Source organism: Chionomys nivalis, chromosome 9 (genome assembly GCF_950005125.1).
Source record: "Chionomys nivalis chromosome 9, mChiNiv1.1, whole genome shotgun sequence".
NCBI lineage: Eukaryota > Metazoa > Chordata > Mammalia > Rodentia > Cricetidae > Chionomys > Chionomys nivalis.
This window is the reverse complement of record NC_080094.1, coordinates 48,927,297-48,955,270: the sequence shown is the minus strand read 5'-3', so window position 1 is coordinate 48,955,270 and position 27,974 is coordinate 48,927,297. Positions and strand designations below refer to the sequence as shown.

The 27,974-nt window shown below is 38.2% G+C and overlaps 1 protein-coding gene across 2 annotated transcripts; it reads right to left on the bottom strand.

Annotated features, from left to right (window-relative positions):
• Cops2 (COP9 signalosome subunit 2) lies at positions 1-27,890 on the bottom strand. Of its 2 annotated transcripts, none has more exons than XM_057781568.1 (13): positions 27,789-27,890; positions 18,675-18,788; positions 17,366-17,443; positions 14,325-14,450; positions 11,845-11,955; positions 11,657-11,734; positions 9,645-9,819; positions 8,984-9,162; positions 8,839-8,891; positions 6,035-6,132; positions 4,595-4,677; positions 3,450-3,508; positions 1-2,010 (listed from the first exon to the last, which is right to left on the bottom strand). In XM_057781568.1, exons 1-13 carry the CDS (start codon positions 27,840-27,842, stop codon positions 1,866-1,868), a joined length of 1,353 nt encoding a protein of 450 aa, XP_057637551.1. In that variant the 5' UTR covers positions 27,843-27,890; the 3' UTR covers positions 1-1,865. The 2 variants fall into 2 exon arrangements, with proteins under 2 accessions (XP_057637551.1, XP_057637552.1); XM_057781569.1 differs by having other exon boundaries at positions 11,845-11,934.
• Positions 27,891-27,974: the final 84 nt, after the last annotated feature.

Sequence of the window (27,974 nt, the reverse complement as noted above, 5' to 3'; positions counted from 1 at the left end):
TACAGGCACAGAAACTTGTCATTTTTATTTGGGTAACAAAGGGTCTCCAAATTGTATTGGAAAAATAAATCCTAATTAATATCACTCCTGTAAAAAACGAGCACACTTTTCACAAATGATTTCTGTAGAAGAGAAGAAAATACACATACTTTTAGAATATCTTTAACTTTTTATTCCCTACCATTGACATGTTGTCTTTCGTCTTCTTTCAAAGTTTTCTACAATTTCCACCTTATATCTGTATTTAATACTGCTTTATTCTGCTAGACATTAACTGACTGCTTTCCTAAATCTAAGGATTATATAGTTTTAGTATAAATATATATCACATATTTTCGTAAAATTTTGACAAAACCAAATAAGCATGCCTTGTTTTAAGTCCATGCTCTTTCTAACTGTTTATAAAATCTGATTTAATGATCAAAATTCTTGGTTGCCACTCTTCAGTCACACAGCCTTCCTCTGCACTGCCACTCACTGTTCATATAATAACGAGAAATAGGAAAACCAAGGACAATGCGTTAATCTTAGCTCCTTCTTTTGACACTATATGATATGAGCTTAAAAAAAGAAAAGAAAAGCAAAGGAACAAGTACATCCCAAACTGTATACATTCAAATGAGCCGAGTTCTATCACCATGGAAGGCCAAAGTTCACTGTTAACTATACTGCCACTGAACACAATACTTGAAAATTATTTTGGGATTGCTTTCAAAGCCATCTGCATACTTTCTGTATTATTTAAATTTACAGTTTTTTTTTTTTTGAAGCTGGTATTTGGTGCCAAATAAGGGTGAAGACAGACAAGTTTGTTAATACTCTTTCGAACAAGGTACAAACAAAAAGTTAGTAGCGCATTAAATTAACTTTGCAATTCTCAAAGAGCAAACGCAATGGTTGGTGGCTGACATTAGAAAATAACCTTCTAGCATGGCCACTATGCAGGTAACATTCACTTCGCTGTCTATGTTCTGGCATATTTGTTTAAAGTGACATTCTGAGAGTTACTATGTACTCTTTTTAAAAGTAATACCATTCTTAAAAAAAGAAATCTTAATCCTTTAAAGTATCACTGTCAAAATAAGTGCTATGCAAGGGCTCTGTTAGAAAGTAGTTCTTTATCCTTAAACACTATTTCTAAAAACTTGAAAACAACTTATTTGCTCTCAGGCTTTTAAATCTTAATTGAAGATAAAATAATCTGAAATTTCTAAGGTACTACACAAAAGAGCAACCCCAAATGTAATAAAAACACATCAAGAACCAAGCTCCACTTTCTGAGCTGCACTGTTTATTTTGCTGCTTGAGCCCTAGGTGACAGTGTGCCACAGCGAGGACGGGTCATCTAACCTTTACGAGCTGCAAGGACAGAAATAGACGGACACGTTTTTGGAGAATTGACATTTTGCAAAATGCAGCAAACGTTTTCATTTATACATGAGAAAAGGAAGTGTTCAAAAGGGTATGAATTTCAAGTTATTGCAGGTTATTTGTGAGAGAATTTCTGCAGGAACAACATGTTTAAATTTAACCAACAGTAGCGTGTCAGTGTGTTTAAAATCATGACAAAAATCTTCGTTCTGGTCATGTTGCCCATGACAGATTACTACGGTGTTGTATGTTTAGGGCAAGATGTCAACACAGCATAAATCCCATGGTGTTTTGGTTTTCTTCTGGAGATTAAAGCTGTTTTTCTTGGGATAAATGCAGCAGCAAAACACAAACCAGTTGATCAAAAAAGCACTTCTGCCATAACTCCAACCACTTTCAGGACACACCAACCCACAGGAGTTCTGCCTTTCCAGTCCTTAAGGATCACATCTCTGCACTGATGCCTTAAGCACGCCTGCAAAGCTTGCTCTCCGTTAAGCCAGTTTACTGACCACAGCCTGGTTCAGAGAATTTAGTTGGTTGGTCCATTTATCTAGTGCAGTATATCGGGCACCACCCCTCTTCTGATGATCCAGTTCAAGGAGCTGGTTGACTTGATCAATTCGGCCATGAATAGTGCTGGAACCAAATAAGAAAAAGTCTCCACTCATCTCTGCTAAGCACATTCCACACAACACACCACCAACAAACACAACATACAACCTGTTTGCCTACTTGTAATGAGTGAATTTAGTATTATTGTTAGTTATACCACAGTGTCTTAAAAAGACACTAGATGTCAGCTTTATCATTTTTTCACTAGACTGATCTACATCATGAAAGACAATGATATCGGCCATGTTTTCAAAGCATACTACTTTTAGTAACATCCAAACTGTTCTATAACAGAGAGTGCTTACACCCTATAGGCTGGACATAGTGGGCAACTTTAAACCCAGCACCCGAGAGGCAGAAGCAGGTAGCCTGGTCTACATAATAAATCCAAGGCCAGTCAGAGCTACATGATGAGACCTATCTTAAAAAGAGAGAGAGAGAGAGAGAGAGAGAGAGAGAGAGAGAGAGAGAGAGAGAGAGAGAGAGAGAGAGAACGAACTATCCAGAAAATAATTACTATTTCTTTTTCAAAGTTAAAAAGAGGTGTGTGCATGCCACACTGCACATGTGAAGGTAAGAGTACAACTTTTGGGAGCTGCTTCTTTCCTTGCACCATGGGGTCTTTTGGGCTCTGCCTCAGGTTATCAGGGTTCTGTCGTGAGTGCTTTAACTTGCTGAGTCATGTCATGGGCCCAGTCAATAGTTTCTTAGCAGTGCGTAAGTCATATATCAAATGAGAAACCTGTCTGAAAAATGACTTAGAACCTTTCCAGAGATCATATGTTCAGCATGTTCATTCATTTACAAATGAAAGAAATCACATATAGAGCTTGTATTAGAAAAATCATAGCCACAAGAGTTTTTTTTTGTTTTGTTTTTTAAAATGACAAATCAACAACTGAATTGCTAGCTTTGTCATTGTAGCCCAAAATTTATGGTTACTGTGATGTTTGAAAGAGAGTGTTCCCCTGGGCTCATACATTGAATATTTGTTTCCCAGTTGGTGGAATTGCTTGGGAAGGATTAGGAAGTGTCTTAGAAGGGGGGGGGGGCTTTAGGTTTCAAAAGACTAGGGCCATTCCCAGTGTCTCTCTGTCTATCTCTTATTTGCCAATAAAATGTGAACCCTCAGCTATGTCTTTGCTCCATGATCATGGACTTTATTCTCTTAAACCACAGCCCTAGTAAATGCTTTCCTTTCTAAGTATGACAGTTCCTTCCCAACATCTTGCAATTTAAAAAGGTTGTCAAAGGAGAGGTCAGTGGTTAAAAGCACTTGCTGTTCTTCTAGAGGACCCGAGTCCTAACACAGATGCTCGGTGGCTCATACCATCTGAAATTCCAGCTCCAGGGGATCTAACACCCTCTTATAGTTTCCAAAAGAACCTGTACTCATTCATATGCACATATCAGACACACACTAAAAATCAAAACAACAATAAAAAACCCAGCAAAGTACTTACTTATCCAGTATGCACTGCACCAGCAGGCTTTCCACATCAGCGACGTCTATGTTTAACTCCTAAAACAAAAGATTTCATTATAAAATTTACCAGTTAACATTTAAAAACATTCCTGATTTTACATAATCATTTAGCTTTAATCTTTACCACTAAAAGGAAACATTAATAAAGGGAGTTTCATTTTTTCCCCTTCTTTACCAGGATAGTGATTTAAGCCAGGGCCCCATACACACTCAGGCAAGTGCCCTCTTACTGAGTTACCATCCCATCTGTGAAGAGATCTTTTTGTTTTGAATGCTCCTGGTCATTGAACCTAGTAGGGTTTTGCATATGCACCATACCAAAGAGGTATTTCCAACCCCCTTATTTTTTTTTTCAAATTTAAGATAGTGTTTCAATAAATTTGCCAGGTTTTGGGTTTACAATCCTCCCACCTTAATCTCCTAAACAACTGGGATTAGATTTATGATTCCAGACTTAGTTTGAGATTTTTAAATAAAACGATCATCACATCAGAATATCTTCTAGAATATGAGCATGATAAAAGTTAATTCTGTCACCCTTTTCCCTTTGGTGCTGGAGACTGAAGCACTATGAACCTGTTCATGGTAGACAAGTGCTCTGTACTGAGCTATGCCCTCTGCCCTCTTCTAACTTCTGGGGCTCAGGCCACTCTACACCTGCAGTGGTTGGACTGGACCTTTGTTAATGCTCCACTCTCTTCTGTCTGAGAATAAGGGAATCTTAGAAGATGGAGAGATATGTAATTTCTCCCATACGTTAAAAATCTTTTCTGTTAATGCAATTTCCATCAAATAACATTGAAAAATTCACACTAAATTTAAAGTCTTGGGTGGGCATGGTGGCACTTGGAAGGCAGAAACAAAAGGATTAGGAGTTCAAGAACATCCTCAGCTATACAGTGTTACATGAGTTTACACACATACACACATACACACACAAACACACAAGTTAGATTAGGCAATATAAAATCCATGTTTCAAAAATCGTTCCAAATTGAACCCTAAAATCATATTCTACTTAAAAAACAAAAGTTACAAGTCCAAGCTAGTCACTTAAAAAAGAAAAAGCTAGGTATACTGCCAAATGTAGGCAGAAATCAAACACTAAAATCCACAAAATACCTTAGAAATAAAAGGAATATGTATTCTTGTGTAAGGCTTAATTAACTTTATGAGCACTTGTGTTCTGATGTTTCGTAAAAGCTCTGAAAGACAAAAAAAAATAACACTGTGAATGTCTTTATGAATCATTTAAGTACAAGCCATGTTAATTAACTATACGATTTACCTTCCCAAACCATTTTGCTTTGTAAAGACACAAGTTGTTCCTATTTTAAAAATCCTGGTGTGGCAAAAGCAGCCTGGATGCTTCTCTCAGTTTCTGGTTCTCTGATTATATTTATGTTGCAATTCTTCTAAAATATTTTTGTCTTCTCAACATCCACAGTTCATCATTCACTTAGCACTCACCATACCCTGAGAAGTTCTGACGCATCCTGGCTGAATCACCCACCCTAGGGCTCCCACAATCTAGTGCATTACATCTTACACTGTCATTGACTCCCATACACAATCTGCACTATGGAGCCACAGTTGTCCTGGAACTCACTGAAATGCACCTGCCTCTGCCTTCCTAGTGCTGGATTAAAGGGATGCACCACTATGCCTCCTCCATACACAATTCTTCACACACAACTGTCTTTTCAAAAGAAATTTATGACTAGAATGGAGTTTACAGATAATATTTTTATATTTTTCTGTATTTACAAAGTTCAGTACCATCCCAGTTCATAAAAGAAATAAAAATCTATTGAATGAAAAAAATGCAAAGTAGAGAACAAGAGACCATTACTTCTGATGGCTTTTTCAAAAGTTTCTGATGCATCTGACATTTAAGTATTTAGTAGATTGCTCCTAATAATTATTTAAGCACCCTCAATAGTTCTTAAGTTTGTTTTTCGACACAAGGTTTCTCTGTGCAGCTCTGGCTGTCTTGGAACTCATTCTGTAGACCAGGCTGGCCTTAAAGTCAGAGATCTACTTACCTCTGCCTCCTGGGTGCTGGTTTTAAAAGTGTGCACCACCACTGCCTGGCCCTCAATAGTTCTTAACAGAAGAGAGCACTGGAGCTGTCAGAGGCTCCGACACAGAAACATAGAGAAAATTTCTGTCTGTGGCAATTTAGTAGAACTTATTAAGTTTCATTTCCCCACTCTAAGAATACTTCCCACTGTTACCTTCTGCTCTAGAGGAAAATCATCTCAGTATCATCTATGGGTAGTAGTGTATTTTCACAGGCTTTTGACAAACCTTAAAAACTAGGTATAGATCTAAGCATCAATAATCAAATTGCAGCAATATTTACATTAGAATAAAAAGGTAAACGAAAGCTATGTGCAGACCTGGTATTCATATGAAGTTTGCTAGCTAGTGATATACAGTTTCATATATCATGATAGCACTTAGAAGTACTTCTGTCCTTTGCTAGGGCAATTTAATTCCATGTAACCCATTAAGAAGCATGTACTTGACAACATCAAATTCAAGCAGCCAACTACATACCTTCAATGTGTTCTCTTATGAATGGATCATCCATGATGTTGCTGTGATTTGTTTTCAGAATCTTTTCAAATTCAGTGATGTCATTATTCTGATAGGCACTAATAAAAAAAAGTATAAATGTTGCCACATATGAAGTAATATGTCACATCATAATCCAGAATCTGCTCAATGCTTATGCGCAAGAACCCAAGTTTACTAATGTTTCTGTCACAGATGTCAGAATTAAAAATACACGTATATAGCCTCCCAAAAAAATTTCCAACACCACATAAACAAGTTTCCCCCAAAACTTTTAGGCTTATTTATTTTCTAAAGGAAAGAGTAAATGAATCTTTTTGTTTGGGGGAGGGGATGTTATACAGATACATTAGCAATTTAAGATAATCTCAAATCTTTGTTTTGTTCAAAGTTGATAATAAAATGTTTATTATATTAGTTGGTGTTTTCAATTAAATTGTACATTTCTGATCCCTAATTTTTCTTAATGAAAGAAACTAGGTTTCATGCACATTATCGAACAAAGGAACTTGGCCTTGCCTTTCAAATAAGAGAACACATCCTTTCTGGAGAAGATATGGAAAATACAGCTTCCTAATTTTTATCTTCTAGAAAGCTACCAGCAACTGCAAACACTTTTCAAAAGGCTTGACTCTCACACCTTCCTAGCCTTAAAATCCCACCAACCTATCTAGCAGAAACACACATGACAGGAATGCCAAATGAGCACACACAGAGGACACAGAGATGGAACCCCCTGTTGCAGAAGGCCACAGGCTGATTTATGTCTGTAACTCTCCTTAGGGATCTGGCACCTACTCTTCAAACAACTGTGTAAGGCACTATGGGATCGCTTAGGTGCTGAGAAGGAAGAAGCCAACCTTCTGGACATGGCACCACTGTGTGCTTTCTATGTAAGACATATCATCAACCATTCTGCACGCCCTCTGCTGTGCTTCCATCTGTTGGGTCGCAATGTAACTTCATGTTAGGGGCAGGTGATTCAAGTACTTCAACAGCAAATATTTTCCTCTAGTCTGCTGGCAACTGACTAGGAAGATAAAATTAGGAAGTATTACTTTCTTACCTACCCCAATACACTGTAATGTACAACAGGAGGCATTTTTAAGTAGTGAAAACATTGCACGTATATTTTACCTTACATACACCTATATTTTAACCAAGAGATTTTCCCATTATGTAGATTTTATTTTTATTTACTTGTTTGGATAAAAGTGAATCATTAGAGTAACTTTTTGAGTTTCACTACAGATGCTTCACTGGGATAATGAGACATAATAAATATAGCACAATTATTACTCTCTAAAGTTGTAACAAGGCAATTCTTTAATGCATTTTATTGTACTTAGCCAATTAATGTAACACTAATTTCTAATAAAAACTTTCATTATTTCCTTAATTTTAATTGATGTTTACTAAGCCAATGCCATAAACAAAGTATTTTAAAAGTATTCTTGTCACGTGGTGGTGGTGGCACACGCCTTTAATCCCAGCACTTAGGAACAGAGACAGGCAGACCTCTGTGTGTACAAGGCTAGCCTGGTCTACAGAGCAAGTTCCAGGACAGCCAGGTTTGTCACAGAGAAATCCTGCCTTGAAAAACCAAAAAAAAAAAAAAAAAAAAAAAAAAAAAATTTCAAAAAAGAAAAAAATTATTAATGTTAAACATATTTTAAAAGTATTTCTAATGTTATATTTGTAGTCAAATAAGCTCAAGATAATGTAACAAATGTGTAAAATTAAACCACCTGAAATAAGATTGGAGAAGTTCTCTTTCACAATTAAAACAAACCTGATTTGAATTGTGGTGGCACACGCTTCTAATCCCAGCACTCAGGAGGTAGAGGCAGGTTGATCTCTGAGTTCAAGGCCAGCCTGGTCTACAGAACTAGTTCCAGGACAGGCTCCAAAGCTACACAGAGAAACCCTGTCTTGAAAAACCAACAAAACAAAATAAACAAAAACAAAAAAAATCCAAACCTGATTCAACAAACATGTAAATAAATTTAAAATGCAAGCAATGAAAGAATATATTAATGTAGAATGTAAGGTATTTATAGTAAAACTTCTCCCAAAGACTTGAGTTTTACTTATGATTAAAATGAAGGTTTCTTTTTCTGTTTTTGAACCAAGGTCTCACTATGTGGCCCCAACTGGCTTGGAACTCACTATGCAGACCAGGCTGGCCTCAAACTCACAGAGATCCTCCCACCTCTGCCCCTCAAGTGCTGGGATTAAAGGTGTTGAGAAAGCATGCTTTTTATGCCTCTTATTACTGAAAATCTTTGATTTGATTTATCTTGGATCAATTCACAATTTATTTTAGACTTAAGGTAGGCAGAGGTATTAATATTGGGAAATAAAGTTTTGAGACATTTACAACTAGTTAAAACTGTCATATATGTCACACACACAAACATATGGTTAATAAAAAAACCATAAATAAATAAAAAAGCAAAAAGAAAACCAAGCTGGGCCTGGTAGTACAGGCTTCCAAGAGGCCAAGGCAGTAGGATTACAAGTTCAAGGCAAACCTTGGCAGCTGGGTTTACTCTCCCATACTGGAAACAAGGAGAAAAACAAACACAAAACAACAAACCAAATGAGACTATACATAGTTCGTGACTAAAAGAAATACCACAATGGCTTCTAAAGATAAAGTGACATGAACTTTTGTGTCTTTTACACAAGCACACAACAACAGAAGCTGACCACCAATGATTCTCTGCCCCCTCCCCTCTGTGAGCTGCTTTAAAGAAGTTTGCTTTGGGAAACATAAATCTTACCTTACTAAATTTGTCATTGCTAGAATTTCTGGATCATTTTTATACGGTTTGGCCTAACAAAGAAAAACAAAACAAAAACAAATTATGTGTGTGTATTGAAAGAGTACTAATCAACTAAGAAGAGAACTGAAGAGAGTAGACATACCTCCTGTGAGTCAAATGGATTTATTCCTGATTTCATTAGCATATTCGCTAAGACCAAATATTTTAAACAAGTGGTTCGTCTGGGGCTTCCTGATTCATCATAATTCTTGAAAGCTTCAAAAAAATCAGTGTGCGCCTTTTCAAATTCACCTTCTCTCAAGTGCATTTTACCACCGCATTCTATAAAGAATAAAACAGGAGAAAAAGGAACATTTCCAGCTCAGCAATAATGAGATTAATTTATGGAGATCAAATGAAGGCAACTGCATTGGCTTTTGTATGTTGTGCAAGGTAGCCACCAAGCAGTGATGGGTTTAACTATATATCCTGCATGGCAGCCCTGGGCTATACCCAGGCTTTACACATTCATCCCATAAAGCAAGTTCACTGCAGATCTTTACTGCTTCTATCGAATAAGAAGCAATCTTTTATGTCGTTACAAATCACAAGTGTTACACTGATAATGTGACTTTTTAAACTAGTACCTTTACTACTGTGACCTTCTTGAAACAAGGGACCCATACGAATCTCTAACAGATTGTACTATGACTTTCATACTTTACCATTTATGGTCAATAAAATAGAGACAATCTAAGAACCACTCAGTCCCATGCAATGACTCCAGGTATCGTCCCTTCTACTTCTCTCCAACCCAAACTTGCCTCTGATGACACCCATGATCAGTGGGTGCGGGATAGCAGACTTGATGTGAAGTGATTGCTCGTAGAGTGCTTTGAGCTTTTTGTTGTTCTTCTGTGCCGTGTACATTTGAATCTCCAAAGCATAGATTTCTAATAACTGGGTACCTTTTTTCAGGTCATCTTCTCCATCATCAGTCTAGAAAAAATATTTTAGACAAAAGAGAATGCAAGGACAACTGAGTAAATTTTATTGGCATTAATCCGGGAACCTTTTATATCCTCTCGGTGTAGATTTTACTGCATCATGACTAATTGTATAGTGACTAATTCGTATGTTTTTACTATGTTGCTACTGGATAGGGAAACGGGCACCAGAAGTTTTTATGAGTATAAAATATTCATTTAAAGAAAAAGACATTCATTCATTCATTCACTCAAGAAAAATTATATGTGCACCTTAAGTGTATGATTGTGAATTCCTGTATCAGGTGTCATCATTTTCTGCCTTGTCTCTTGGGACAGGGTCTCTCACTGAACCTGAAGATCACTGTTTATTCAGCTAGGCTGGTGGACAGCAAGTCCCAGCGATCATTCATCTTTTGTCCCCATTTCCAGCATTGGGGTTACAGGCATTCATGACCTTAGTGAGTGCTGTGGATCTAAAATTGTGTTTCCATGCCTACTTAACAAAAGTGTTCTTACTTACTGAACCATCTCCGCAGACCTATATATTAAAATTTGATGTTGGAAGGCCTGTGCCATCAAGTCATTCATCCTTCACATGGTTAAGGAGAGAAGCAGTTCCCACAAGTTATCCTCTGACCTCAATGTGCACTCTGTGGCATGTACATGCTTGTATACTCTGCACCCTCTTAAATGTAATTAAAAAAAATTAATGTAGTTTTATATTTTTTATATTTTAGGAGGTATACTAATAGGCTTCCTTAAAACTTCACAACTGCTTTAACCCATATATTCAATCAAGAGGAACTTCCCAAGTGCATATAGAGAAATAAAAACTTTCTCATCTCAACTTCTCTTCAGCCGGGCGGTGGTGGCGCACGTCTTTAATCCCAGCACTTGGGAGGCAGAGGCAGGCGAATCTCTGTGAGTTCGAGACCATCCTGGTCTACAAGAGCTAGCTCCAGGACAGGCTCCAAAACCACAGAGAAACCCTGTCTCGAAAAACCAAAAAAAACCAAAAAAAAACAAAAAACAACAACAACAAAAAAATCAACTTCTCTTCAGTATGTCAAGGAAATCACATGTGGCCCTAAAAGATGCTCTCCAAATGTGGCCCCTGGATAGTATATAGCCTACAGTAATATAGCTACAAATATTATTAAACAAAAAATACACACACTATTTAATTTATTGTTCAAGTTTTGAACTTAAAATGTAGTTAGTTATCCACTAATAAATCATAGCCCTATCTGTCTTTACATAATTTCTCTTACATCAACACACTAGAATACACACTGCGTGTGCCAAATTGGATTGCAGATATATAGATCACTCCAAAATCTGAGAGTAATGCTACAATTGACTTTTATGTCATGTATTAGAATATAAAATATCTTTGTTATTTATACATATAAAGAGTTCCTCCCCCATATTCTAGAGCAAATAAGTAAATACCAAAGCTTACTATGTACTGCACGATACTACACCGCACAAATTCACTACATATTAAAAGGGGCTTATCTGCTCACTGATGACTGCAGCTCATTCTATAAAGGGCAAGAACTGAAGCAAGCATTTGGACCAGTGGTTCTCAACCTGTGGGTTTCGACCACTTGGGTGGAATTGAACAACCCTATTATTAAAAACTCAGTAAAAGTCACCTTACCCCCAAGCAAAGCCTCCTTATACAGCCCAGGCTGACCTTGAATTCATAATCTTTTAAAAACTTCTTCAAATTTAATTTTTGGGATGGATGCTTGAACACAAACATTCCTAAATTAATTGAAAACTATCATTCCATGTTTTTTTTTATCATAATAAAATATTAGGCAAAAAAAAGGAGATGTTACCTGACAAGACTGATGTAACTGGCGTAAAATTTTCTGAAGCTTTCCATATTCTTCTCGTTCTAAATATAATTTTCCAAGCTGTTAAAAATTATGAAGAGCAAAGGCTTTTAGCGGGAGGTATGTATACTTAGGACACTTTACTCAAGGACCCCCCCCACTCTTCAAAGGAGAACAAATGCAAATGTTACCTTTGTGTTTGTCTTAAACCACAGTCTATCATTCTTAGCATCTTTCAAAGCTTCCAGTGTTGTTTCATAAAATTCCTGCAGTAAATCCATCTGACATAAAAAATCAGAATTCTATAATTGTAAACAGCAAATTTGTACCTGTTAATAAAGTTAATTTGAACAAACTAAAAGTGCATCTTTGAACTTAACACACTAAGATACACTATTTGTTTATTACCACGTCTTCTATAGTCCAAAATAAGACAGACCGTGCTTATAACTGCTAAGATGCTTTTGCTTGTTTTATGAACCCAAGAAATGTATTTTCTCATGTAACTACATGACCACAAGTGCTAATGCTATAATAGTCAGGTCTATCCTTCCCAACCTAATCACTCACTTTATACCAACAGAATGATATGCTGTACTCTTACTAATATACATACATTTTATTACTTTATAATCTTCTATAGAGGAAACACCAAGCAGAGAGAGAGAGAAGAGAGAGAGAGAGAGAGAGAGAGAGAGAGAGAGAGAGAGAGAGAGAGAGAGAGAATATAAACATACACAACAGCATTCCTACCAAATTAGTTTTGTTCTTTTGAGACAAGGTCTTGCTCTATAGACCCATGCTTGTGGTGAGTTTACCTTAGCTTCCTCAGTGCTGGGATTACAGCTGTGAGCCACCACATCTCATGTATGTCTTAGAATAGTCCCATCTTTTCTCTCAAAATGTGAATTAGACAATTTAAATGAGGGCTGTATAGCTCTCAAGTCACAGGGTAACCTTGGAGCTGATGGAGGAAAATGTCTAGTGTAATTTTAGGTGGTGGTTTAATCACTACCAACTCACTAATTTGTGTGACTGTGTGTGACATAAAGCATTATTTTAAACCGTCTTAAGCTCCTCTGTTAACCCTCTTCTATTCACAGCTTCGTTTCTAGTATCTGGATCCCTAAATCTCTATGTACCTGAGAGGAAAGAGAACCAGGAGAGCAGGGGAGCCTGCCACTCGCAGGAAAGTGCCTATTTACTCAGGATTTCTGATGGTATAGAGTAAGTTAGGATGCTACCCACACAATATTGACTTGGCCTTTCAAAAGGCAAAAAGCTTGCTGATAATAGCAGACAGAAAATACAACCTTCAAGTTTTAAAATATTCTATCTATCACTCTAACATTTGGCATAATATTTATAAACATAGTACCACAAAATTTTTATGATACCTTTTAGTAAGCACCAAAAAATATTCTCCCATTTAATTTAGTTTTATTTATTTAGATACAACTGTCTTATGTAGTTCAGGCTAGCCTTAAACTCACCTTGCCCACCATCAAGGATGGCTTTGAATGCTATCTTATTCCTACTGCCCCCACCTGTCAAGTCCTGGAATCACAGGCATGTGCCACCAGGCAGGCTGGGCTCATTACACAGCAGAATTGCCACATGTAACTTACTCTAGAGTATCATCATAAGTGACAAGGCTGCTGCTTATTTTCAGAACAGACGTGGAAAATACAAAGAATGGCAATAAACTATGTCAAGAAAGAGAAATAACATCTGGTTAAAAAGTGTGTGTGTGTGTGTGTGTGTGTATGTTTGGGGCGGGTGAAGAGGCTGATTCTAAGAACACTGGTCAGGAGCAGAAAAAGAGATACTAAATGATATAGAGAGTATCTTGTGTTCAAATACCAGAGGGTAAGAAAGCTTTAAAATAAAATCAAGTAAAAGCAATCAGAAAAAAAGAATGAAATACATAAAACCATCACTGCCTTTGTTACCACATTCTAGAAGACCATTCAATCCCCTTGCCCACCTCCCTTACCCTCCCTCTATGAGCTGTCACCATGCATCCTTGATTATGGGGCGCCTATCGAGACTGTCACAGGACAAGTTCTTCTCAAGGAACTTAATCTAATCAAATATCCTAACTCAACTGATGTTCAGTATTTTACACTCCCAATGGCTGAAGACTAGTGGTGCAGCTTCAATGGTGAAAAAAACTTGCTTAGCATGTTCAAGTGCCTAAGTTCAGATGCAGATACAAATTCATCAAAAACAGAGATATGATAGGCCAATGGAATCTGAATTGAATGCAGGTCTGCCCAAGTTATTTACAGGTAACATTTAAGAATCTAAAGATACTATAAAGAGATTAGCCTGGATTGATTACCTTTAAATGTTAAATAGTATCAGAATCAAGAAAACAGCACTTTTGAAACACACTAGTAATTATTAACTAGGCCCTTTCTTTTCTAAAAAGCAAAGTTGTGGCAGCCATGGTGGCACATGCCTGTCTATCAGCACTTGGGAGACAAAGCGGGGAGATCTAGGAGCCCAGGGCCAGCCTTGACCTCTCAGCTAGTTAAGAGGCCAGCTTGAACTACATGACAGGGTCTCAAAAAGAAAAGCAACCATCACAGCGGCAGCATCTCCAACCCACAGAACCCCTTACTTTAAATAACACATTGACAGCTCAAAAGGAAAACTCAAGTCTAACCTGTTTAGAAGTGGAGATATAATCAAGGATAGAATTAATGGACTTTTCAGAATAGTTCCTGGTGACTGCACTCCGAATATAGGTCAAGAGTTGCTTATATCTGTTCATCATTTCTGGAAAGTTTGTCTGTGAGGAAAGAAAAATGCATGGTTGAAGACAGGTCTAGCACACAGCACTGCCCACTGAACTGGACTCTGCACAATTCATGATATGCTCTTGTAAAGGAGGAAGAGCACTACAAACATGTTACCTCACATACAAGATGACACAAACCAATGTCGAATTCAGACTACTAAACAAATGACGCATATTTTCCAAGTTTCAAATATTACTCTTCAATGCACAACACATTTGATCAGAAAACTATTAAGATACCTACTAAACAAAAGAAGCAGATTTTAGCTTTCAAATGCTGTGGTTAATAACTATGCAGATTATCAACTATTTCTCCCCATTACATGTTTTATTTCTCTCTTGAACTGGTTGGCTTTCCATAAGTCTCAGGACTCATCTCATGTAAGAAAATTATTGCAGGGGCTGGGGAGGATCTGGGAGGACCTGAGAGAAGGGGAACTGTACTCAGAATATATTGTATATCTCAATTAAAAGAACGAAATTATCTCACACAGGGCCCTACTCCGTAAGACACAGTTAACGTTGCTACTGCAACATTATATTGTATGGCTGTTTATAAGCTGTGTTGGGTTTTTCCAGGAAATGGAAGATCTGGAGAAACAAAGGGATAATAGTGAAATGTTCAGCAGGTAGATATTTGGGGAGTGTACCAAAGTAAGTCAATGCTGGAGTCTAACTGTACAATCCCATCTAGTCCCTACACTCTCTCACTGCTACTAACCTCTTTCCTTGAGTTGTTTCTTTCAGAGAAACGGTGCATTAGCAGGTATAAATACTTTCTTCTGGTTATTAGGGTAAGGAATAAAGGAATGATAGTTAGCTACAGGTATCTTTTTCTGGCTATGGAAGTTTCATGGGGACATAACTAACATGGACTATCCTATAAGCAACCTAATAATCATAGAGTTACAGAATGTATCTTTTAGAAAGAAAAGAATGGTGAAATAAGACTGTCTCAACTTTGGCATTACATTTTAGTATTAAAACAGGATTTCAGATAAAAGTACTTCTGAACTGCTCTCGCCCTACTTAACGCTACAATTTGAATCTGAAGTGTCCCTGTAGGCTTGTGCTTGAATACTTGGCTGGTGAACTGTTTGATAAGACTGTGGAAGTTTAGGAAAAGAATGCAAGTTCTTTGAGTGACAGCCTTAAGGTAATAGCCCAGTCCTACTTCTTGCTCACACTTCTTTTCCTGGGTGCACAGGTACATGGCCAGCCTCCTGTTCCTGCCACCATGCCATTCCTGCCTGCTGTCACACCTTCCTCGCTATGATAGACTGGATCCCTCTGAACTGTAAGCCACACACACAAAAAAAGTCCTTTCTTTCTTAAGATGGTTTTATAAAGGGAATATTGCAGCAATGAGAAAATAACTAAAATAACCATTCCCCTCTCCCCAATTATTTGTGAGGGTGTATAAAATATAATTTGCACCATGGCATGGATGTGGAGGCCAGAGGAGAGCTTGTGGGAGATGGTTCTCTCTTTCCACCACATAGGACCCAGGGATTAAACTCAAACGGTCAGACTTTGTGACAAGAACCTTTCTTTACCTGATCATCTTGATGGCTCTAAGGCACCCATTTTAAAAAGTTATATTAGATGGACATAGTAGTGCATACTTTTAATCCCAGCACTAAGGAGGCAGAGGTAGGTGAATCTCTGTGAGTTTGAAGTCAGCCTGGTCTGCATAGCGAGTTTCAGCACAGCCAGGGCTAAATAGACTTCATCTCAAAATATAAAAGAAAAGAGAGAGAGAAGTTAATAAATATATATGTGAACAAAATCAGGCAGGAACCTTAAAAATTATGTTAACTATAATTAAGGATTGAGAGATTAAGTAAACTGTACACAGAGCAAGTGAAACAGAACTTTCTAACTATACTGCCTAACACTGCACAGCTACACAGGTTCTACTGTGGTTCCTACTAGAAAGTGAGTGCAGACACTGGTGACTACTCTTGAACCAAGTCTCCTACTTAAGTGTGACAGAAGCAAATGGCAAACCAGGAAGACGAAACAATGATATAACTAAACCTATCTTATCTTTCCCAGCTCTGTTCAAAGTAAAATAGAAAAATCAAGTCGTAAGGGCAGTTCACTGTTTAAATGGACTAATGCCAAAGCCACGGTTATATGTGAAGATAGTAAGTTTTAAAGGAATCATGTTTTCTTACAAACCACAGCACCTTAAAAGTTGACAATCAAGTCAGGTGGTGGTGGCATAAAGCTTTAATCCCAGCACTTGGGAGGCAGAGGCAGACAGATCTCTAAATTCAAGGCCAGCCTGTTCTACAGAGTGAGTTCCAGGGCAGCCAGGGCTAAATAGAGAAACCCTGTTTAAAAAACAAACAAATCAAAAAAAGTTGACATTCAGCATTTAATGTTATCCTATTTTTTTGTTAATTCAAATCTGGAAGAGATTAGTCACCTGCTGCTTCTTCCATATTTCCCTAGGTCATTAATTTAAATGTAGAAAACACTGGTGTAATATCACTATAAAAATAAACAGAAAGCATAGGGCCTTTGTGCAAAAGTAGAACCAGAAAGGGTAGATGCAACATAGATGTTTCCTTTGTTAGCTAGATTTAAGTTACATATATAAAATATTAACAGTGCACATGTTTTAAATGGTTCTGATATTTGGGGTCAAAGACTTGAGCTCGAACATCTTACTGAGAGTTTCTGTAGGAGAGGCTCAAGGAGCCAGTCTTATTAAGGATGGGAGATGACACCACAGTCAGATACAGACATGGTATCATATGTGGACATAGATGATATGCAGTCCACACATGGACAGATGTCAATGTAATGACTTCAGAGAAGGAGACGTATGAGGTATGCTGCAGGAGGCTTGCATGCAGTTACTCAGTGAGTTTAATTTCTCTAACAGCAAATCTTACCAACTTGAAGTTAATCTTGATCATCTGTTTCAGTGCTTTGAACCCCCATTCTCCTTTCTCACCTTCGAGCTCCAAAACCTAAAACAGAGAGAGTTTTAGAATGGACAACCAATGTATCAGTCTTTAATTAATTTTATAAGCTATTCATGAAAAATTTCACTAATTGTCAATGTAATTTTTAAAAACATTGAAGAGAGACTTCTTGGGATCCTTGGGTAAGTGAGCTGACTCTTGAGTTCTGTCACATAAAAGGACTTACTTGATTATGCAGGCCCAGAAAGGATTCCCTACCTGAATCTTTAGTAAAAGCCACCACTGTTCAGAAGTCAAGAAATCAATGTGATCTGTTCCCAGAAGCAACAAGATTAAAGGAATAATAGTGCTGACCATGAGATTGTTTCTCTAATTTGGTTTTCAGGACAAGGACCCTCTTCACCAACGGCGTCATTAGAAAAGACAATAGGAAGCCTTTCTGAAACACACGCTTATTATCCACAATGCAATCCTGACTGAATTATCACAAATACCAGACACACATTTCTGAAACAAATTACTTTGGATTCAGTGCACATGCTATGGTTTGGAAATAAAATGCCTCCTCGTATGTTTGACACTTGGTCCCTAACTGATGGTGTCGTCGTGGGAGGGTAGAGCTTAGCCAGAGGAAGTGAACCACTGGAACTTGTCTGGGGAGCTGTAACCCAATTCCTCTTCAGGCTCCAGACTCTCTCCTTACTTCTTGGTGTCTTAGTTGCTTTTCTACTGCTGTTGTAAGACATCATGGTCAAGGCAACTTATAGAATGAAGTGTTTAACTTGGGTGTACTGTTTCAGAGGGTTAGAGTCTATGGTAGTGGAACGAGGGCATGGTAGTAGGACAGCTGTAACCTCACCTTGATCCCCAAGTAGGAGGCAGAGAGAAAGACATAATGGGGAATGGCATGGACTTTTGGAACCTCAAAGCCCACCCCCAGTGACACACTTCCTCCTCCAAGGCCACACTACTTAATCCTACCCAAGAGTCCCCAAGTGGACTCCCCAAACATATGAGCCCACAAGGGCCATTCTCATTCACACTGGTCTACTGAGTTGGAAGAATCCCAGTGACATGCTCTGGCCAATATGGCTTCCCTGCTATGAGGGACATCCTAGAGTAAACAGAAATAAATACTTCCATCCTTGTTTTTGGTCAGACACTTGGTCACAGCAATGAGAAAAGTAACTGATATAGCATCATTAAAAACAAACAAACAAACAAACACCACCCCCCAAAAAAACTTCAAGACATAAAATCATTTGGAAATATAAACCTTTTGAAAGCTGCTCAGTGCTGCTTTTGGATCATCTTCCTTCAATGCTTTGGAATTATAGTACTGATTTTCCAAATCCACATTGGGCTCAGAGTTACTATCTTCGGAGTACTCCTGTATTTTTGGAAAAAGAGATAATAAATGAAAAAAAGAAACACAAATGGCACTATAAAAAGTGAATGCTGCTAGGATAAAAAAATTATTTTTGTGTAAAATAAAACAACCTTGAACACATTTAAAAACGGCAAAGGAATAAAGTAGACAGTAAGATAGAAGTTATTTGTCTAGATCAAAACTAGCACTCCCAAAGGCAGGAAGGGGGCACAGTGAGCAACGAATGCTTCTATGCAAGCATGAAGACATGAGTTCAAACTCCCAACATGAATGTAAAGAACCAGGCATAACTGTGTAAGTGCCTGTAATTCTATGTCATGTGGAGGGTGAAATGGGCAGAGAGAGGAGGATTGCTGGGGCTTGTGGCTACCAGTCTAGCCCTAGGTTCAGTGAGATGAGGAAACCTGAGAGCATCCTCTCACTTCCACATGTATCCACTCACACGTGTGCAAATACTACACATACACACCACACAGAGACACATTAAACAAGTAAAAAAAACCCTAATAACGTCTGTGAAATTGATGAGTATTTCATAATCTTCATTAATACATTAAAATCTTAACTATTTAACCTTTGCTTATACTGCTTGTTGATCTTTTTTTTTTTGTTTGTTTGTTTTTTTTTTTGTTTTTTTTTTTTTGTTTGTTTGTTTTTCGAGACAGGGTTTCTCTGTGGTTTTGGAGCCTGTCCTGGAACTAGCTCTTGTAGACCAGGCTGGTCTCGAACTCACAGCGATCCGCCTGCCTCTGCCTCCCGAGTGCTAGGATTAAAGGCGTGCGCCACCACCGCCCGGCTTTGTTGATCTTTTTTTGTTTTGTTTTTTGAGGCAGAATTTCTCTCTGTAGCCCTGGCTGTCTTGGGAATCATTATGTAGACTGGCCTTGAACTCAGAGATACAACAGCCTCTGCCTCCTGAGTGCTGCTATTAAAGGCGTGCACCACCCCCCCTTAGCTTATATAAAAGTTATCTGGACTGTGGAGATGGCCTGACAGGTGAGTGTGCAAGTCAGAGCACAGCCTGTCAGAGCCTCTCCTTCCACAGAAATTCTACGATTGAAATCAGGCTGTTAGGCTCTGTGGCAAGCGTTAACCATCTCACCAGCCCAAAAGTATTATTTTAGATGGCCACAAAACAATAATTTTCTCCTCACCTACAAGTCATTACAAAGGGATAAGTTTATATCAAAAGAACGGTACTGGAGGGAAAGAGAATAAACACAAAGACATGAATATTAGAGTTGTTTTAAATTCAAATATAGTTTATTTCTTCAAAAAATACACATGGAATATTGTAAAGGCAGAGGCATGAAGAGTTTCACTGAGCACAACGTTTAGGAAGCTCTTACTTCAAGATGGCCTTTTCAGTGGCCTTGTAATGCATGCCCTCTGCAGAATGAGAACACAAACACCACTCATTTTCACAGACTAAAGACCTAAGTTCAGTTAGGCTTAACACTTGAAACTCCACTGCAACACTTCCTTTAGGGACAAGACCAGACTGGGTAAACATATTTCATAATGATTCCTTTTCTTCTTAACTCATGTCACTTAGAAAAACTAAGAAAGGTTTAAAAAAAAAAAAAACTACTAGAGAAAAAACAAACCAACTGTCTATCACAGTGACAGAGGTTGTAACAGTAACAGTCCAAGGTGGGTTTGAAAGACAGATGGGCCCACTGCCTAGAAGACAGGTGAGGTAAGGAGCACAGCGCAGGCAAGAGCGGCACACAACACGAGGCAACACAACAAGCGCTCACAGCAACACTCCCAATTCCTGCTCTTCAGTCACACACTTCTCTACCAAAGAAAGTTTACTTTCCACAAGCTATACCAGTCCTCCTGGTCTTCTTAACCCTAAAGTCTGACCCCATGTAAAAAGGATAATCTGCACAAAATGTCTATTATCTAGTATATTTTAAAAAAATGACTTCCTGTTGCTCACAAACTAAGTTGAAAGTAGTAAAAATCTGACACCTGCCCATATCCAGCATCTCCTACAGAACTCCCCCCTCCCTCCTTCCCATTGCTGCAGCCAGCCTGGCCTTTGCTCACAACTGCTCAGACTTCTTCACCTCGGCACCCTATTCCTCTCTTTGCATTTCTCATCTGGGTATCTAGGATCTGGCTTCTTAAAATGTGGGTTATGATCCAATGCAGCCAGGGGGTGGGGCAGGGCACACAACACAGGGACAGATGGATGGGACCTGAATGTGATGAGGGGATGCTACAAAAAATTCAATAGCAAAAGATATCCGAATACATTAATTACAAAATTAGTAAGAACCCAAACATTTCTGTCAGCACTAGCCACCACAGCAACCTGGCCTGTGGACATAAAAACAGGCACTTTGTACTGCATATGTCAATGAACAATGTCTCAAACACGTCGGCTCAGACTTGACTAGTCCCTGTTATGAACTGTAGTATATATGCCTCACATACGGTCCTCTGCTCTAACAGAAGCCAACAGTCTAATTTCAGAGAAGAAAGTCTTTAGTACTACTCTACAGACATCCCTCTGCAGTCATCGAATTAGTATTAGTATTTGGATTGTATTGTTAGGACTTCTGATTTTTAAAATTGCTGTTTAATTCACTAACTTGTTGCATTAAAAAAAATCATTAAGTGAACTCTGGCTTAGGATCAGTGCAGATTTCCAGCAATTTCCAAAACAGACCAAAACATACTTATGTCATTTTATATGTACTTATGTGAAGCAGTAATGTCAGCATCGATGGTCATAGTTCAAAGTTATCAATCAATCAATTGTGGAAAACAGAGAAGATGCTGTCATCTGTATGAGTTCTACACTCAAAACTCATCCTGCTGTACCAAAAAAATTACCTTTTGGCAACCCAAATCACCTGAATGCAGCCCTGGATTTGAAAATAAAAGAAAAATAATTCTGACTGCCATATTACAAAAAGTGTAAGATTCTGGACTCTTATTTAGTGTTCATTTATTTTGGCTTTTAGCTAAAAACATAAAAAACAAAAAACAAAAATCAGGCTAGGATCAAGAAGGGAAAGGCAAAGAGGCACAGTCCGGGCAGAGCTAAATCAAGGACTTTCCAGCAGTGAGGAAACAGAAAATACTTTAGAGGCCAAAGAGATTAGCTCGAGTTACCATACACCCCGAGACAATTATGACACGACTGGGAACAAGTTCTTTATACATCCTGCCATACTGCCAGTGTGCCTTCTTAGTCACAAAGCAGCCCACTGGCTCTTCATTCCTGAGAGCGGGTTAGGACAATGGATGCCTGAGCTCAAGTAGTAGAATGAAGAAAAAACAAAGAATGCGGTTAAGAACACAAGATGTAAATGTAAAAAGACCACCTCATAGGTACTGGTAAAGGAAAACAAAAATAACTACAAAGATTACTAATGGCTTGGAAACATAAGATAATCAGAGTAGCGAATTAGATGTATTAAATACTGCTGATTTGTTTCTGCCAACTGAATAACAATTTGTAGATGTTTCAATGAAATGCTTTTTGTAGAACCCAAAATTTCAGTCTATTTGGGAATATCCTTAATAAAGTATCAAATATAATAAAATTCTAGTTAATCATTTGAGTTTCAACTATCCAAACTTAAAACACAAACACACACACACACACACACACACACACACACACACGTTAACGTGTACTAATTTGTATTCTATGGTGTAAATAAGAATCATCTTTTATTCATTCCAGACTTTCATTTTCAGATAAAATTTCCACGGAGAGACAAAAATCAACGTGATCTTGGATCAAGTTCTAATTCTCAAATGTGTTCTTTGGATTTAAGGATGTTATTGTCCCGATGCTTTCCCTTGTCTGTTAAGTTTGGGGGTTCCTATAGGAGGCTTCCAGTTCTCCTTGAAGTCCAGGCATTCATAAAAGATATAATGCCCAAGTGAAATTTCATTTTGGATGCTCTGAGTTCACAAACTTACCATAATATATTTAAAAAATATTTTATTATGAACTAAATGCATTTATGTATGCTTATTACTGATGATTTAACTCACAAATTAATGGATTTAATTTTATCATTACCATGCAAGAACTTTCAATTGCTAATCTAGTTATCCTTGTTTAAAACTGAAATTCTTTACATAAAGTATAACAATAAACTAATAGGCCTTTTTGAAAATTCACAAAAACTTTTATTCTAAATCAATATTAGTCTTTGTAGCTTTAAGAGGCAGTGTCCAACAATACTGATGTGGATCATAGTAACACTTTTTGAAGAAAACTACATTTATTGGAGTGTTTGTTTTTAGTGAACTGCTTTTAACCTAAGACAGCATTACCCAGTTCAACAGTATACCTTGTCAATATAGTTTTCAATTACAGTTTTAAAAAATATTTATTTTATGTGTAGGAGTGTTTGAATCTATGTATGCATGTGCACCATGTGCATGTCTGGTGCTGCAGAGGACAGAAGATATTGGATCCCCTGGAACTGGAGTTACAGACAGTCATAAGCCACCACATGGGTGCTGGGAATCGAACTCAGGTTCTCTACAAGAGCAACCAGTGTTCTTAACCTCTGAGTCATCTTTCTAGACTCAGTTTTCTTTTTTAAATTACCTTTTTAAAAAAAACCAATATTGCAGACTAAAAACAGGCCAAATTGTTACCAACAGGAAAGCAGTCAAACAAAATACAGTACCTCCACATCATCTCTGGAGCTGTAAAAAGAGCAGTGAACTGGCAAAAAGGCTCAGTGGGTAAAGGTGCTTGCTGATAAGCTTGACAACTGGGATTTTAGCTTAAATCCACATAGTGGGAAAGAACAGGCTCCCACACGTTGTCTATTGACCTCGTCAGGCACGATATAGCACACTAAATACAATACTTGTAAAAATATTTATAAAAGTAAATTTGCATCTCTTAGATAAATTAAGAGTAATACATAAACTATATTCTGATTAAACAAATGAAGGAGACACAGATGTTTAACATAGCTGCTTATGAGGGTATAATAAGAACGGGGCAGATGAAGACTGAGTGTGCAAAATTTTAGGTCTGTGCATGCAAGTGTGTCCACGGCAAGAGATTCTGTTGGATATATTCTCATCCTCCACAAAAACAGACACAAAAAGCAAAATCTAAGGGCATTAAAATATATTAAGCCTAGGAAAAACCCACCAATAACTATTCATTCACAAATGCCAACTATGAGTTAGACCAAGGAAACATTAGACTCACAGTTTGGTAAAACTATTCTATCTTAAAGACAGTAGTTTCCATGTAATTCATTTAAATAATTATACTCAAATATATCCAGACTACAGAACAGAATTTTAGAGAATAACTTTGGAAATAAAGTCAGTTTGCTTAAATTATTTCTATAACTGTTAGATGGATCAGTGGTAGGAGAGAAACAACTTCCCCAAGTTGTCCTCTGAAATCTACATGTGCATCATGACACACGTAAGTACAGAAATAAAAATTTAAACATGCAAGAAATATTATTAGAAGCACTAAGTAACTTTATGGTACAATTGTTAAAGTACTTAATTATACTACTCTATCAACTGTTGACTTAATGGTCAACAGTGGTCTATATCTTGCTAGTACTATCTCTTACCTCTACAACTAACACTACATGGGTTAATACTGCTTAGAAAATGCCCACTTTTGCCAATAATTAAAATAAAAAAAAAAAGACTGCAAAAATAAAAGGTCAAGTATACTGAACTTTTACATTTATTCTTTAACAATTTGCTCTTTTAAGTTCTGGACATAGATCATTATTTACCAGTTTGAACAAAAATAGTATGGAAGGGACTCAAGAGATAATTCAAGGGTTGCGAGCACTTGCTGCTCTTGCAGAGGACCCATGTTTGTGGCTCACTGGCTCACAAACATCTGTACTTTAGTTCCAAGGGATTTGACACCCTCTTCTGACTTCCTTGGGCACCAGGCAGGTTCTCAGTACTCAGGGATGCACTCATACACAGATAAAACATTCATACACATTAAATAAAAATAGTATGGAGACAGGTTTTTAATTTTCAGGACCGTTCCTGGCCATCTATTTCCACTATACCTTGCTAATACAAAAGGTGGTTTAAGGCATTAAAATATCTGTGGACAAAAGATAAAGACATCCTGAGTATCACTCTGGTCAGAAATACTCATAGTGCTATTAACATTTATTGTGGATATTTGTACACTGTGTGAAGATGTATTGCTGTGACTGGTGTAGTAAAAAGCTGACCAGCCAGTAAACAAGTAAGAGAGACAGGCAGGACTTCCAGGCAGAGAGAGGAAACTCCAGATGAATGATGAATCTAGGCACACAAGAGATGCCAGCCAGAACTAGAATGAGTCGGTCACACAAAATTGGACAGAGATAGAAGCCACAGGATAGAACAAGATTAATAAAAATATGGGTTAATTCAAGTTATATGAACTAGTTGAAAATAAGGCTAAGCTAAAGACCAAGTTTTCATAATTAGTAAGTCTCCTTGTTATTTGTGAGCTGGTGGCCCAAAGAAAAATCTGCCTACAAACATTTTAATTAATGAGTTAATTCAAACAGAATCATGTAGTCCAGTCCAGCCTCCAACTCAGTATGTAGCCAAGAATGGCCTTGAGCCTCTTCTCCTTCTGCCTCTCTTTACCACCCAAGTGATGTAGGATGATAGAAGTATGCTACCACATCTAGTCCATGTGGTGCTAAAAGCCAAACCTGGGGCTTCTGAAATGTGAGGGCAGCGCTCTAGCAAGTAAGTCATAGCTCCAGCTCCACATAACAAGTAAAACGAAGAGATAGGGAAAGAAAAAAGATTCTAAGTTGGCCTGGTGCTGCAAATCTGCCATCCTCCAAATTCAGGGCCAGCCTGGGCAAACTAGTAAGACTCTGTCTTAAAAGTAAGAAGAGGTAGAGAGAAACCTCCTTAAGACAGCATGTTACTCCTGTAAACTTTCTAAAAAAGAAACATAAAAAGATATAGGCAAATAATTACTCAAAAGAAAAACATCTCTCCCAGCTGTGGAATGGCAGTTGTTCTTATGCTTTTAAACACACTCTGATCAAAGGATACCGACTAGTAAATGCAAAGAAATTATGTGAAAGACGTCATGCTACTAAAATTTTAACTGTTAGTAAAAGGGGTATAACAGTTCCCACTACTTGACATGTGACTGGGAATCTAGAACGGTATCTATATGAGGAATGGATAAGAAGAACTTTTTAACAGAATGCTTGAGGAAGAAAAAAATCAAAATCTCATTTAATTTTGCAATAGTGTAAAAATCTTAACTCTTTCTGTTAATGTTTTTAACAGTTGAAGCAACTGCATACTTAACTTTATTATACTGTGCATGTAGTAGGCCTTGAAAAGCAGGAAAGCAGCCAAGTACAAACACTATATGTCTAATTAAAAAGCTTCCAAAGCCGGGTGTGATGATGCATGCCTTTACTTCCAACACCTAGAAAGCAAGACTGAGTGCCAAGCAAGCCATGGCTACATGTGAGACCCTAACAGAAAACATTCACAAACTAGTGAAGTCTAATAGAGTATTTCATAAGAGTCTCGTCTTCATTCCTATATTGTATCTTCAAGTTAATCCTAGTGCGAATAGTCACTCATTTAAAAATTCGTGTACTTAACAGATTATTATCAAGAAAGGAGATAAGGAAAAAGATTTTAAAAACACGGCAAGCTAAAATTACAAACATCCGAAAGAAACACTTGACAATTTAAAAACTACCTGCAATAGAAATAAAAGCAAAACAAGAGAGGAAAGTTTAGTTATCACAAGTAACATATTAAGGAGCTGGAGGTATCCGCTTACATACTGCTTCACGCATGAACAAACACAACAAAATGCTACATTTAAGCAAATACTAAAATATCTACTATGACTCTCCAGCACAGCATTTCCCTCTTCTTTTTGCAAAATATGCCCTTCTGTAAGATGCAAAATTAAAAAAAAAAAAAAAAACAACCTTGGAAATGATTTACGGATTCACCCATACAAAGAAGTCACACAGTAACTCAAACCCCAAATATTCACGCTCTGAGGCTGTGGAACATTAAAAAATGAACCAGACTGCTCAAAGCATCTACTCCACAATTTTATCAAAATGTAACATCACCGTAATTCCCAAGGACCAAACAAAATGCTTCTCAATTAAGAAGCAAAACTGACAATAATAAGGGGCTCAAGAGCATGGCTCCTAATTCTCACACTGATGTACGGTTTTTGACTATCAACATAATAATAAACAAGGGTTCAGTTTTAAAAACCTGTAGGTTCATTTACAAATTAAACCTTAAATAAAAAAGAAATCACATCATCAAACTAGGCAAGTTTGTTTACGTCTATCCTGTTGATTCAAACACTGATGCTGGGAAATTTCTTAAATCAAGGAAAAAAGTCATTTGTTCCAATTCCCTTAATCCTCGCCTCTCCCCAGCCCAAGCAAACAAAAAGCAAACCCTTCTCAGCTTGTCATTTTTTAGAGAACAGAACATGCAGTTTAACTACTTTCTCCGCTTCTATTTTTGCTCCGAACCTTTACCTGGGACCCAAACTGACCCTGGACGAGACTCTTAAGCTGTTTTCGGGAGCCTCCCGAGTTTCGCAGTCAGGTCTGGGAGCAGGATGGACGCCCCCCTCCTAGTTTTCAGCCTCCCAGCATCTGGCACCGGCTGAGGTCCAGGGTGAAGAAGAGGTGGGCCTGCGGGGGGGCCCAGACCTCAGCGCCGGATTCCGGCGACTCGGGGCGGCGGGCAGGGAGGCGTCGAGAACCGGCCGCGGCCGGCCACCAGCGCCCTTCCCGGACCCCGAGGCCTGGGCCGACCGCCGCCCCCCTCCCTCTCTTCCCAGGCCCGACAGGCCCGCGGCGCCCGGCGAGGAGAGAACCCCGTCACCGTGCATGGCGGACCGGGGCCGCCGCGCCCCGGGGGAAAGTTGCAGCCCCTCGGTCTCGGCCCCGCCGCCACATCCCACTTCCAGCCCTGGGCCCGCTCCCCGTGCCTCACCAGGTCGTAGTCCTCCTCATCATCGCACATGAAATCATCCTCCATGTCAGACATCTTGGCCGGAGGGGGGAGGGGGAGGAGAAATTAGAGACAGCCTCCTCCCACAGTCCTCCGCGGCCCAGGAGCGTCACTCCTGGTTCTCCCCGCCTTCCGGTCTCTCATAGGGAAGATATGCTCATTCCGGAA

What these genes read in the sequence shown, in the direction of transcription:
- Cops2 (XM_057781568.1), bottom strand. Translation starts at nt 27,842, where the DNA reads ATGTCTGACATGGAGGATGATTTCATGTGCGATGATGAGGAGGACTAC. An exon ending in AGTTACATCAGTCTTGTCAG is followed by an intron (nt 9,820 to 11,656) that starts GTAACATCTCCT and finishes TATTTTTTCTAG; the next exon opens with ACTGATGATGGAGAAGATGA. An exon ending in ATCCATTTGACTCACAGGAG is followed by an intron (nt 8,892 to 8,983) that starts GTATGTCTACTC and finishes TTTCTTTGTTAG; the next exon opens with GCCAAACCGTATAAAAATGA.